A 14,170-nucleotide genomic window follows, 5' to 3' on the forward strand; every position below is an offset into this window, starting at 1 on the left:
CCAATGCTCTCTTCTGGCCTCCCTGGGCACCTGCACACACACACATAAGTTCCAGGAGAGCTGGGGCTACAGGGAGACCCTGTCTAAAAAAGACCAAAAAAAATTTTTATTTTTCCCTATTTTTGAGACAGGGTCTCCCTGTAGTCATGCTGACCTGGAACTCACTATGTAGACTGGGCTGGCCTAGATCTCACAGAGATCTACCAGTCTCTGCTGCCTGAGTGCTAGGATTAAAACCCCACCCAACAAAAGTAAATAAATCTTAAAGAAAAAGAAGAAGAATGCATGTATTTAGTAAGTAGGGAAATAAATATGGAAATTTAGAACTGCTAATCCTCAAACGCAAACTGGTTGTACTCCCAAAAAGCACATTAAAAAAATATTTTATTACTTATGTGTATGAGTGTTTTGCCTGCATGCATGTAAGTGTGCCTCTGAGTCATGCAATGCCCTCAGAGGTCAGGAGTGGGCATCAAATCCCCTGGAACTGGAGTTATGGATGGCCGTTAGCCACCACAGGGATGCTGGGAACTGAACCCAGGTCCTCAGCAAGACCATTTAGTGCTCTTAAGCATTAAGCCATCTCTCTAGCCCCTTGGAAAGCACATTTTAAATTATGCTCAGACTCACTAACCCACCAAAGATTTCTTTTTTATTATTTTTGTGTTATGTGTATGTGTGTATTGCCTGCATGTAGGTGAGTGGTGCAATGCCCACGGAGGTCAGAAGAGGCTGTCAGATCCCCTGGGACTGGAGTTACAGACAGTTATTAGCTGCCATGTGGGTGCTGGGATTCAAACCTGCCAGAACAACCAGTGTTCTTAACCACTGAGCCATCTCTCCGGCTCTCTTTTTCCTTTGTAAAAATTTCATTTTTATTGATGTGCATGTGTGTTTATCTGCTTGTTTGTATGTGTATCACTTGTGTGAAGGTGCCTGTGGTGTCAGATCCCCTTGGAGCTGGAGTTACAGGCAGTTGTGAGACACCTGATGTGGGTGTTGGGAACTGAACTGGGGTCCTCTGCAAGAGCAATAAGTGCTTTTAACCACTGAGCCATGTCTCCAGCTACTCCTGCCCCCTACAAATGGTTTCTTTTTTTACAATGACCATTACTTGCAGCACCATGAAACAAGTCTGAATTCTGGGTTTTCAGAAGTGGAGGAGCTCTGCTCCAAGTCCTAATAAATCCCAGGTAGTACTGTACATTTTTAAATGCAACTCTGGTCAGCACCTCCTTGTTCTGTATTTTCTACCAACTTCCGAGTGTCTGCCTCTGTCCCAATCTCTGTGCTGTAGTGCTATCAAAGCTTCTCATTACCACTCAGAAACAGCTGGAAGTGCTCCAAATTAATCTATCTCCCCTCCCCCATTGCAACCACTCTATAGGGTTCAATGCCTAGTTTCACTTCTAGTTTTCAGAGTGCATGCCACAAGGTCAGTGGTGACGTAAGGATCTACTGACCTCTTGTGTTAGCTAAAAGTAGTTTTTTACAAGAATTCTAAAATGATTTCCTCAGAGCAGCTGAGGAGAAACAGAAAACTGAGCTGCTACTGCTCTATCCCATTCCTCATGCTATCCTGTGCTTGTACATGAGAAGTTCACCAATTTAACCTCCTCCTTCCCGCCCCGAAACACTCACAGAAACAAACTGAACATGGTGATAGAGATCAGGAACTTCCTGAAAATGTCTGTGTGAATCATGTTAATCAGACACACGGAGAGACCACTGACACCAAACAACTTTTGTCTACTTATTTTGCAGTGTTTTATTTCAATTCAACTACATTTCATATTAAAATATTTATAACGTTTCTTTAATGGGCAAATGCTGGGCTGGGGATGCAGCCCAGTTGGTAGAGTGCTTGCTTAACATTCAAGAAGCTCTGGGTTTTATGCTCAGCACTACATAATACAGGGCATGGTGGCTTGTTCTATTATGCCCCTCGAAACACCCTTCACAGGCAAATGTTTTTAAATGGATTTGAAGAAAGAATCAAACAAATACCTAAATTGGCAGGATTTCAGTGGGTGTCAGTAAAAGAATCAATAATAACTACCTTCTCCTGCTCCTACTTTCATAAACACTGATGTGTACTGCCATTTGTTCATTCAACAAATATGCACTGCGTACCTCCTATGCACCCACAATACACCTGCCATCTACACTGCTGAGTGATGGGAACACAGCTGTGCCCTCATGAAGAGACAGATAGCAAACAAGGAAAAGGGTAAATAGAAAATCTGGTAAATGCTATCAAGGAATACAGGCTGCTGACAGACTAATAAGGGACATCTAGTTTAATAGATATATTAACAGTAGCAATATTGGTTGAACATGTAGGATAGTCAGGAAAAACACTCTGAAAAATGACATTTCAGCCTAGAAGAGAAAGACAAAGAGCTTCACAGGGGGTTGCTGGAGAGAAGGGCTGAGCACAAAACAAGATTAAAAACAACCAAAAAGGCAGCCCAGGCTGGGCATGAACGAAGAGAAGACATGAACGAGGCTTGTTAGGTTTTACCTGAGGAATGTCTTTTAGATGAGTGGAGAATGTGCAAAGCTCACCTCAGATTATTTCCTGGAGTTTAGGTTTTACATGTGGGCTCTGGGTCTAGTGTTTTGATTATGTAAAAAAGTGTGACATAATCAAGAAACTATTCTAATTTTGTTGTTTTGACAGAATCTCACTGAAGTCCAGACTGACCTGGAACTCACTCTACAGGCTGGCCTTGAATTTGTGACAATCCTCCTGCCTCAGCCTCCAGGGAGCTAAGGGGAGTACAGGTGTGAGTCAACATGTTTGGCTCTACTCTGAATTTTTTTTTACCCATCAGAGCAAGGATAGAATTAAAAACTGACAACTTGTCTTTGATTTACCTATGAAGAAAGAAGTATGGTCATTTTCCCTTCTATCACACATGTACTCAAAATCAGCACTGTTACTCTAAGTTTAATATCCTCCTTAAAAAGGTCCTCAGCCTCAAAAGGAAGGGGAGACATTACCATAATTAGATACAAAGACGAGAGGGACCAAAGAGCAAATGTAGCCAGGTGTGGTGGTGCATACCTATGACCCCAGCTCCCCAGTAAGACTGTCTCAAAAAACAAAACAAACCAACAAAAATAAATATAAATGTTTGTTTAAAACAACTAAATATTTTTCTGTACTTGTTAATAATGTGAGACACTCAAAACACATAGGTTTCTTCACTTTTTGAAGATAAATCGAATTTTAAATCACTCTCTTACATACACATTAGCCTCTCAACTCTACCTTCCAATTATTTTTTTTCCCCTCATCCTTCAGAGAAATAACAGTGCTTGGTCCACTAAATCACGTCCTTCCTATGGGATGACAGGCAAAAACACAGGGTACCTCCCTGTCCACCCCTTTACTATGAGACTCAGAAGTTCTATCAAGCCAGCAATTATTTGACAGCTCCTGATGTGTGAAGACTCATCAGCATAAGTGGGTGACAGACCAACGTGGCCAGCTCTCAATTCAGATCACTGACTGAAGAGGGAGCTGAATCAGCCCCTTTGTTCTGTCCTTAGGCTTTCACTGGATGATTGGCTTCTTCCTTAGAAAACGTCCAAGAGGAACAACAGCCCACATTTGCATGCTCACTAAGTGGCAGCCGCTATTCTAAGCACATTATGTATGTTACCTTATTTCATTCTCAAAATAACTCTAAGCCAAGGTACTATTACAGTCCCCACGCCAAAACCAAGAGTGGACAGGCAGCATCCCCACCATAAAACTCACCAATTGTCTTGCCAGGTTTCCTCAAGTCTATTTAAAAAAAACTTTTTGTTGTTGTTGTTTTGTTTTTTAAATATTTTTTAAAAGTATATGTGTGTGTTTGAGGGGCAGGGCACAGTACAGCATATGTGTGGAAGTCAGAGAACAACTTTTAAAAAAATTTATTTTATGTGTATGAGTATTGCCTGAACATATGTAAGTACACCTGTGTCATGCAATGCCCAAGGTCAGAAGAGGGCATCGGATTCCCTGGAACTGGAGTTCTGGATGGTTGTTAGCTGCCACGTGAGTGCTGGGAAACTAACCCAGGTCCTTTGCAAGAGCAGCCAGTACTCCACTGAGCCATCTCTCCAGCCCCTGAGAAGACAACTTTTGGGACCTGGCTCTCTCCCTTTATCACATGGATCCCAGGGATCCACCAGTAGGTAAAGTACCTTTACCTGCTGAGCCATCTTCTGGTCCTTGTCCAGCTGTTTTAACACCAATTTAACCATGATATCTATTTTAATGTGAATTACTGCTACCTGTGGGCTGTAAGTATATGCTCAAGCTCACTCTGAATCTGGCCTTTTCAGTATCTGGGGAATCTCAGGTAAGAATCCAAAGCTCTCTCTGTGACTTAGTTTCACTTATCTACAAAATGAAGATGATAAAGTTTTCTACCTTGAATAACTGTGCAGATTGAGTGAGTTACATGTAAAGTACTTAGAGCAGAGTCTGCACAGAAGACACATGGATCAGCTGTCATCACTAGCACCGCCACCACTACCTGCAGCTGGGAATGCAGCCAACACTTGTTTTCTTGCATCATTTGTCATTTCTGTTGTTTGATTTACCCATCTAGCAACAAGTTGCTCTCACCACGGGAGGAATGTACCTGATTCCCTTGCCACTTGTGTCTGGCCCTCAGCATGCCCTTCCTTCTACGTCAGGTATCTGGGAGAGCATCATTGGATATTAGCAGGAATGTTTACATCTACAAACGTTCACAAGCCATGGTGATAAAAAGGTCAATGACAAAATGTGTAAAATGACCTTACGAAAGGTGGAAAGACTAAGACCACACTCCTCTCACCCAAACTTAGAAGAATCAAATTGTTTGACTGTAGACTGAGTTAATGACTCTCACTCAAGCACTGGGCATGGCCTGCAAAACTTTTAAATATGAATCAAAATAAAAATTATATTTACATAATTTACTAACAAATTATATCTTACTCTTTCATAAGTTTCTGTAAGCCCAAATAGCATTTAAAAGTAAACAAAATTAAGATAATATATGTCTATATTATAGAATGTTTTAATTACTTTTATTTTAAAGACTTCCTTTCAAACACTGGACATTCGGCATTTACAAAACTAGGACCAGACCCCAACCTGCACATCCCCGAGTCCACAGTGGAACAGCACTGCTTCCGCACCAGCAGCCAAGCCGTAGAAAGCAGTTAAAATCATTCAAAAGTTTAATTAATCCAAGAAAACCTACTGAACCTACATCACTCCTTACATACAGAAACCAAGGTAATTATAACACAAATGATGGTATAAATAAATAAATTTAGATACGTATCACAGCCTCTCTGTAGGTTGTTGCATGTGTGTGTTCCCAGACAACTAAATATTGAAAGTCTATTGAATTTGCATCAACACTCCCAGATTGGATGCTATGAATGCAAAAGAAGATAAGACAGTATCACGTCACTGCACATTTATTTCCTTACGTCCTGAATATATTTTGCAACTCACCAACACATAACTATCAGTAATGTTTAACAGGATAAAAGGTATTTTGTTAGGTCCTTCACATGCCACCCAGTGTCATATTTCATTCTAGCAACTATGAGAAGTTGGAGTCCTTCCCATTTTACAGACAAGGAAACTGAGAGAGAGATGAATGTGATTAAAGTCACATAGCAAATAAGAGCTGCAGGTCTGACTCCAGAGCCTGGGCTAACAAGGACATCAAGGGCTCATATCATCAACATTACCCAAGTAACATTATGTAACTACCTGAAAAGTTTTTAAGAGGTTTAACCTTAGGGTAAGACACTACTGACTATGTGTAACATCTTAATTGGGTATCACAGAAACTTCTGATTGATACATCCAGCAGATGTGTGATATTCAACACCAGCAGCTGAGGGAACACTTCCTGGCTGCCTGCATGCTTCTGTTTCACTAACTGAGAAATAAGTTTTGCAAAAAAATCTAGAAGAATCTGGTCTTTGGTTCCTAATCTGTGCTACTCCATTTATTATAAGAAACCAAAGAAACAGTTCAAACAGTTATAACTGTGAAAATCAAACTGAATGCTTTGTAAAGAGCATATCTATCCATTCATCCACATAATCATTCAATACCCATTCTTCATCCATCCATCATCTACCCATGCATCTACCTAAACCATCCATCTACCCATCATTCATCCATCATTCATCCATCATCCAGTCATTCATCATTAACTATCCACCATCTACCCATCCACTATCCATCCATTCACCATCTATCAATCTATCATCTATTCATCCATCTAACCATTCATCCACCATCCACTCAACCATCTTCCATTCATCCATCCACCCATCAACCATTCCTTCATCCATCAACTATCTATCAATCTATCATCTGTTCATTCATCTGACTACCCATCCATCATCCATCTAACCATTAATCCATCATTTATCTATACATCTAACCATCTATCCTCTACCAACCATCAATATAACCATTCATCCAACCATCATCCATCAATCATCCAGCCACCCATCTATCATCTATCCATCCATCATCCATCCTCTACCAACCATCAATATAACCATCCATCCAACCATCATCCATCAATTATCCAGCCACTCATCCATCATCCATCCATCTCCCATCCATCCAACCATCCATCAATCCATCCATGAATTCATCCATCATCTATCCACCCATCCATCCATCCATCCATCCATCCACAGAACAAGGCAGCACAGGCATGTTGGGGACTGAACAGAACCTTGTACAATATAAGTGTATGAATTATACCTGAGTTATACCCCCAACCTCAATAAACATAACTTTGATAAACATAAACCTCCTTTCCCTAAAACATACTAATGCTGAATTATGTGCACATAAGATACCTATAAAATCATGTATAAAGTTTAAAATTATTAATAATATAAGATTTGACCCTTAGACTGCTCTGCAGAGCCTATTTCACTTTAAAGATAGAAACTAGAGATATTAACTGTGTGTTATTGGTTTAGTTTATACAAGAAATATTATGTCCAACTGTAAAAGAGCAGACCCCCTATCTTGCCCTCCAAAAGAGCCACAGAGACTGGGGATACTGCTCAGCAGTTCAGTGAGTGTGCAAGGCTCTTGGTTTGATCTCTAGCACTGAAAAGAAAATGGGAAAGAAGGAAAAGAAAAAAAGTATTATCCTACATAAAAAGACAAATGAAAAAATTAAGATTGATATTTTTCTGTGATTCCTCACTTAAGTTGTTTCTATCAACCAACCAAACCCATTATCCAGTCCCATAGGCTAAGAGGCTCTGAGTGCACTTGTTCAGAAATCTTATAGCAATTTCCTAGTCAATGTGGGCTACAGAGTAGGATACTGTCTCCAACAAACAATAACAAGAAGAGATAAAGAGTCAAAATCAGAAGCACAGCTCCATCCTAAACAAATTATTTCTGAGTCACTACATTAAAATCACACTTTACTAACACTCTTTTTTGTTTTGTTTTGAGACAGGGTCTCCCTGTAGCACCAACTGGACTGGAACTCACTGTCTAGACCAGATTGGCCTTGGGCTCACTGTCTAGACCAGGCTGGCCTTGATGTCACAGAGATCTACCTGCCTCTGCGTCCCAAGAGCTGGGATTCAAGGCATGTACCACCATGCCTGGTGTCTCCCGATTGGCTGGTTCCTCCAATGGGCAGGGCCTGACAGGAGCGGGAAGAAGGAAGGGAAGCTAGGAGTGATCTTGGGATGGAAGCCAGGAGCCACCAGTAGAGCATGATGGTGTAGGAAACTCAGCAGCCAGCACAGCAACTCAAAGACAGAATGGACTGACTCCCTGTGGACCTGGGGCAAGATCGCTGGCCCTGGAGGCGTGAGCAAATGGGGGCTATGGGCATGGCATGGTCTGATAAGGCGGGCTCTGAGTGGCGATAGCACCGGGCTAGGCACTGGGTACTCATTCCTTTGTAAGTTAATAAACTCACATAAAATATATTATATGGTTTGTCTCATGTGCAGGAGACCCAGAGAGAATTCGGGCCACACCTGGCTACTTTACTAACACTCTTGAATGAATATTTGAGAGACACCCTTATTCATACTCATTGTACAGAGAACTCAATATCAGTCAGGTTATGTAGTTCTTGAGATCACAGACTAACAGCAAGAAATTAAAGAAACAAGAATAAATATATTAATGACTATGACTGTAAATACCAAGGGACCATAAAAATCAGATACAGGGGCTGGAGAGATGGTTCAGCAGTTAAGAACACTGGTTGTTCTTGCAGAAGACCCGGGTTCGAATCCTAGTACCCACATGGCAGCTAACAACTGTCTGTAACTCCAGTCCCAGGGGATCCGACAGCCTCTTCTGACCTTCTCCGGCATTGTAGGACACGGGTGCACTTACCTACATGCAGGCAATACACGCATACACATAAAATAAAAATAATAATAAATAAACATTTATTGTCTTTTTGAGACAAGGTCTCTCTGCAGTTCCAGCTGTCCTGGAACTCACTATGTAGACCAGGCTGGCCTTGAACTCAAGAGATCTGCCTGCCTCTGCCTCCTGAGTGCTGGGATTAAAGGTGTGTGCCACCACGCCTGGCATAAATAAAATTTTTTAAAAATTGTGGTGGGTCACCTGTCCTCTTGATCAAGGAGGCTGTGGAGACCCCACAAGATGGACTTGAACCAGTGTCCAGTCTACAAAGAGGAGGGTCAATACAGAGGAATCATTTCTTCCAGGCTTCCAAGTGAAGCCAGCCATGGTCGAGCAGGACCTTTGACTTATCTTCACATAGGCAGAACTGGTAAAAGAAAGGAGCCAGGGGCGCCTCCCAAGCCCATGTGACCCCTGAGGAACAGATCCTCAAACGACCTTAAGAGTAAAAATAAATTGCTTCACCTGGGCCAACTGTATGCCCTCAAACACCCCAAAGGAAAGTACAACCAAAGATTAAAGGGGCCAACATAATTTTTTAAGAGTCCATATGCATAGCTAAAGGCTACATAACAAGCAAAAATGCCAGATAGGAAGTACCTTCTTTTGAGTTGTTGGCCAGGGTGGCCCAAGGGACTCCCAGACAGTAACCCAGCATAGAACTGGGAAAATGAACAGCAGACTCCAATCTCATCTAAAGGAATATTGACAACTGATTGCTGCTAGATGAGGAACAGCTGACCTTCCTAAAACAAAGACCTTTAGATAGGCTGACTAGATTCACCAGATGGACAAGTAGTGGAGAATGGCTGGGGGTGCCGACAACACAGTGGACAGTAGCAGGGATATCAGAGTATAAGGGCTCTAGTGGGGAAGGGAGGCTATCATCTGGGAAGTGGGTGTATAGATGAGTAAGATGGTTTGGGACATTCTATGTGACATATACACACGTAAAAATAAACAAATTTTTTAAATGACTTATATTTGAGGAGGAAGCATAAAAATTTACATCATGGTAATTAGTAGAGGTAATAAACATTACCACTGAAATCTACCCGATGACTTTATAGACACACAGAGGTGCCAAGGATCCGAGTGCAACCGATTATGACTAGTAATAATCAGATACATACAGATTAGAGATGCATGCACCAACATCTCAGTGTTATTAGCAAAAACAATGAGTCTTTCTGTAAGAAACAGTACATTTTAAAATGAAATGGAGATTTTTTTAAAGGTTAAAAACTCATTCAATTTTATGACTTACAGGGCTTATACTGAGTTCAATATTTTATAATTGTATTAATTCAACAGTAAACTTAAAAATTTTATAGCCACTTTTGAAAGAGATGTCTCTTTGCTCTGGAAACTGTTATTGAGTATGTTAAAGCTGTAATGAAATGCTTCTTCTAAAAAAGAAAAAAAAGGAAAAAAAATCAGATACAAATCAATAAAACAGAATGGCTTAGGTTACAGACAAGAAAAACTCACAAACCCACCCATCTTGTTAGGGCTTTCCTAGATTGTGAAACAGCACAAAGTTGCAATTTTTAGCAGTGCCCTTTACCATCAACTCAAGGTTACAGTACATTGATTTCATAATTTTTTTTCTTTTCAGGTTTATTATATTTTATTATTGTGTATATGTGTATATACAAGTATGTGTGGGTGCCCCAGGAGATCAGAAGAGGGCACCAGGTCCCCAGAGGTAGAGTTATTAGAGGTTGAGAAGCTGCCCTAAGTGGGTGCTGAGAACTGAACACGGATCTTTTGGAAAAGCAGGAAGTGCTCTTAACCGCTGAGCCATATCTCCAGATCCTCTTTTTTTAATTTTTATTAAGATAAAGGTAGGATAAAAAATAGTGGACGTGGAGGTACATGCCTGAATCCTAGCACTCCGGAGAGGTAGGTGGATCTCTGTGAGATCAAGGGCAGCCTGGTGGCTACAGGGAAACCCTGTTTCAATAAAACAAATAACATCACATCATATAAATAAAATAAAGGTAGGTACTTGGAAGGTAGAAGCAGGAGAGCTAGGAGTTCAAGACCAGCTTCAGGGGGCTGGAGAGATGGCTCAGCATTTAAGAACACTGACTGTTCTTGCAGAAAATCCAGGTTTGAATCCCAGCACCGACATGGCAGCTAATAGCTGTCTGTAACTCCAGTTCCAGGGCATCCGACAGTCTCTTCTGTCCTCTGTGGGCATTGTACGACATGGGTGCACTTACCTACATGCAGGCATAACACTCATACACATAAAATAAAAATAACAAATTTTTAAAAACCCAGCCTCAGCTATATAGTAAGTTCAAGGCTAACCTGGGCTACATGAGACCATATAAAACCATACTACACATAATGAAAAACCTGTGTAAAACTATTTATAGCAAAACTTATTTCAGTGTTTCTGTAGTAGTTTCTTGAGTAAAAGACAGTAATTACTCTGAATCCCATTCCAAAGTAAAAATAAGCCATGGACCTGAAGATCTGTGACATTATGGAGTACAACTGCAATACTAAACTTGTGGTACCATCATTTTTCCCTCAGAATGATACAGGAAGCTACAACTTTAAAGGGAACTTCTTTGGGAATCTTGATGAAGACATTCATTTTTCCTATTAAGCTTTATCAGTACATAACTAAATGTTTTTTGGGGTTTGGTACTAGTTTTACCTAAAATAGATAATAAGATTTTTTTAGTAGTTTTGAAAATGACATTTTTAAGTGCTGTAGCTTTAAAGCAACTTTTACCAACAACCCAAAACAAACAGTGACTTTGATTTTATTTGTTTGTTTATTCTGAGATACAACTTCTGACTTCAGTGCCATTTTTTTCAAAGTCACTGATGTAATCTAAAAATCTAAACTTAGTATGGTACAAAGGCAGCCCTTAGCAGCACAGCCCTGGAGATACTTCTATAGACATTGCTTGAAATTTATTAAGTAACAGCCAGACACCTAAAACTAATTACATACAGCTGTCTTCCACTTCTTCCTAGTATATTTTAATAGACATTATGACCAAAAACTTAACTAGACAATTGTATTTCTAATTACTTTGAAATACAATCACATGGAATCCCATAGAAAAATAACCATTTAAATGCATAGCTTTTCATAAATATACTTCAGAGAATAAATCACTATTTCCAATCCTGAAGTCTCAGATTTGGAAGGATTGCTGTTATCTTGTCTTCCCTACCAAATACAACGATTCTCACCTTATAATGTTCCCTGGAATCAAGCCCACATCTGACTAGAAAGCCTTCACTTCTAACCACTACTGTATTAAAATCTTCTCAAATTCACCCTTTTCCTTTATCAGAAGGCTGGTAAATAATTCCTTTTGAAGTCTTTGAAAAGCTTAGTTTATAAAGCAGGTATGTGCTACACATCTGCAATCCCAACACCCGGGGGCATGAAGCAGGGGGGTCTCTAGTTGGAGGCCAGCCCGGGGGACTTGGTGGATACCCTTTTCCATTTAAAGGTATTTTTGGGGCTGGAGAGATGCTCTGCAGTTAAGAGCACTAGTCATTCTTGAAGAGGAATCAGGTTCGATTTCCAGCACCCACATGGTGGCTAACAACTATCTGTAACTCCAGTTCCAGGGGATCCAACGCCCTCTTCTGACTTCTGTGGGCATTGCATGACATGGGTGCACTTACATACATGCAGGAAATACAGTCATACACATAAAATAAAAATAGTAAGATATTATTTAAAACCTACGAGATGGGGTGGGGCCAGAGTTTATATATTATTTTCTAAGTCCTGAAAATAAAGGTTTAGAATGAAAACAGCTCTGACTTCATATGAGAGGTTGAATGCTGGAGTACTCTGCAAACTCTTGAAGTTCACTTAAAGCACAAAAATTGACTAAGGGGGCCTTTGTGGTGGTACATACCTGCCAACATGAAGGAGGCTGAGGTAGGAGGATCATGAGTTCAACTCAGGCCAGCCTGAGTTACACAGGGAGTCCTGGGCCACTTTGGACAACTTAGTGAAACATTGTCTAAAACACACACACACACACACACACACACACACGGTAATGGAAGTAATGCTAATAAAGCAATATTCTTATCAAGATCAAGCTCAAGTTTCAAAAGTTTACAAACTTTTTGAAGTTGGGTTGACTTTACCTAAAGATTAGTGACTGCCACTTTTAAATGATCCTAAGCACTGTGGCCACTCACAGGAAGGCTGCTCTTGGCAGTTGATTTCCCCACACACCAAATACTCAGTACTCTCTGGGATACTACTTAGAACCGGTGGTCCCATGGAGACCCTAACTCGCTACTCCACAAGCCTTCCTTTTTTCCTCGCCAGCTGGAATCCTCAGAGACTGATCATCATCTGTGATACAACATGGTCGATCCTGCCGCAAAATTAGGTTAACACCTCTAAAAGGAGACACAGAAACACAACACAACATAAGCCCTACTTAAATAAATCATTTACCTCGGTCTGGCTTCATTTTCGCATCCAATTTCCACCCAAAGTGCTGTAAAACACAGGTGTGGGTTCTTTCAACAGGCTCGCCGCTGACTCAACGGCTTCTGCTTCGTTTTCCAAACGCTAAAAGAAATTTTTAAAAAATCGAATCTTGTCTTAACTCCTTCCCCCCTACCCCACCCCCACCTCCCCAGATCTTGCAAGAAAACTACTGTTAAGTTAGGCCTCTTCCTGGCACCGACTGCAGTGACAGCACCCTAGCCAGGTCTGAAAAAGCTGAAGTCTGATGCCCCGCCTCCCCTATGTCCTCCGGCCTAGCACTCCTCTCCCCGCCCCGGTGCTGTCCAGGCCAAGGTGTCCTGCTCTGACACAGCGTCTAGGAAGCAAAAGCAGGATCTATTTATACCCTGGAGGTACAGGCAAGGAGGAGGAGGAGCAATGAGAGCCGAGCTACACTAGCTAACTAACCCCTGGGTTAAAACCGCCTGCGGGCACAGTGGCACCTCTGCAGTGCCGGGCGCACCGGCCTCCTTCACCCCCAGCGCCTCCCTGGGCGCACCCTCCGGGCCTCACCTGGGGCTCTCCTTTGGCTAGCCTTCCGGAGGCCTCCGAGGCCAAGTTCACGCGGAACTGGTGAGCAGGAGAGCCGGTCCTCACGCCTGGCCGACCCACCCCGCCCCCAGCCCTACGTGGCCCGGGGAAGGCAGGCGGCTCCGCGCGCAGCCTCCGCTCCCGTCCAGTCGGGTCCCGCCGTGGCTAGGTGCTCAGCGTCGCCGGCCCACGCGAGCTACTGCCCGCTCCGGAGCGGCTCTCATGGCTGGCCCGCTGGGTTCCGCGGTTCCCGGACCCGCTCGCTCCTCCTCTCGGCACTGCTCTCCTCGGCCGCCCGGCCGCTCACATCACACAGCGTCCCCGGCTGAGCCTCCCGGAGCGCAGCGCTGCGCATCCACCGGCGCCCCAGCCCAGCCTCCTCCGCGCTCCGGCGGGTACCCGCCCCGCTCCTGCCCTGCGCGCTCGCTCCCTGAGTCTTTCTCTCAGTTTGCCCTGTCAAAACACTACCCGGGTCACGTGTCCCAACAACAGCCAACCCACTCTCGTCACTTCCTCCGCCGAGGCGCGCGCGCCGGGTAGTTATGGAAACGCCACTGCGCGCCCCAGGACTGGAGTTTGGGGACCGGTCCTACCGCGCGCGTGTGAGTGGGAGCTGCGCTGGGGAGCGCGGGGTCACTCGGGAGATGTCGCCCCGGGGCCTGCCCCAGACGGAA

The 14,170-nt window shown here is 42.8% G+C and overlaps 1 protein-coding gene across 1 annotated transcript in view; it reads right to left on the bottom strand.

The window, feature by feature from the left end:
* The window catches only part of Fam214a (family with sequence similarity 214 member A), a 99,135-nt gene extending 85,192 nt beyond the window's left edge, over nucleotides 1-13,943 (bottom strand). The window contains exons 1-2 of the mRNA XM_008829776.3: nucleotides 13,479-13,943; nucleotides 12,912-13,028 (exon numbers count right to left, since the gene is read on the bottom strand). Coding sequence (XP_008827998.1) covers nucleotides 12,912-12,927 — 16 coding nt within the window. The 5' untranslated portion in view covers nucleotides 12,928-13,028; nucleotides 13,479-13,943. The remainder of the gene's footprint in view (nucleotides 1-12,911; nucleotides 13,029-13,478) is intronic.
* Between the last annotated feature and the right edge of the window lie 227 nt (nucleotides 13,944-14,170).

This window comes from Nannospalax galili, unplaced genomic scaffold (genome assembly GCF_000622305.1).
Source record: "Nannospalax galili isolate Female #2095 unplaced genomic scaffold, S.galili_v1.0 scaffold213, whole genome shotgun sequence".
NCBI lineage: Eukaryota > Metazoa > Chordata > Mammalia > Rodentia > Spalacidae > Nannospalax > Nannospalax galili.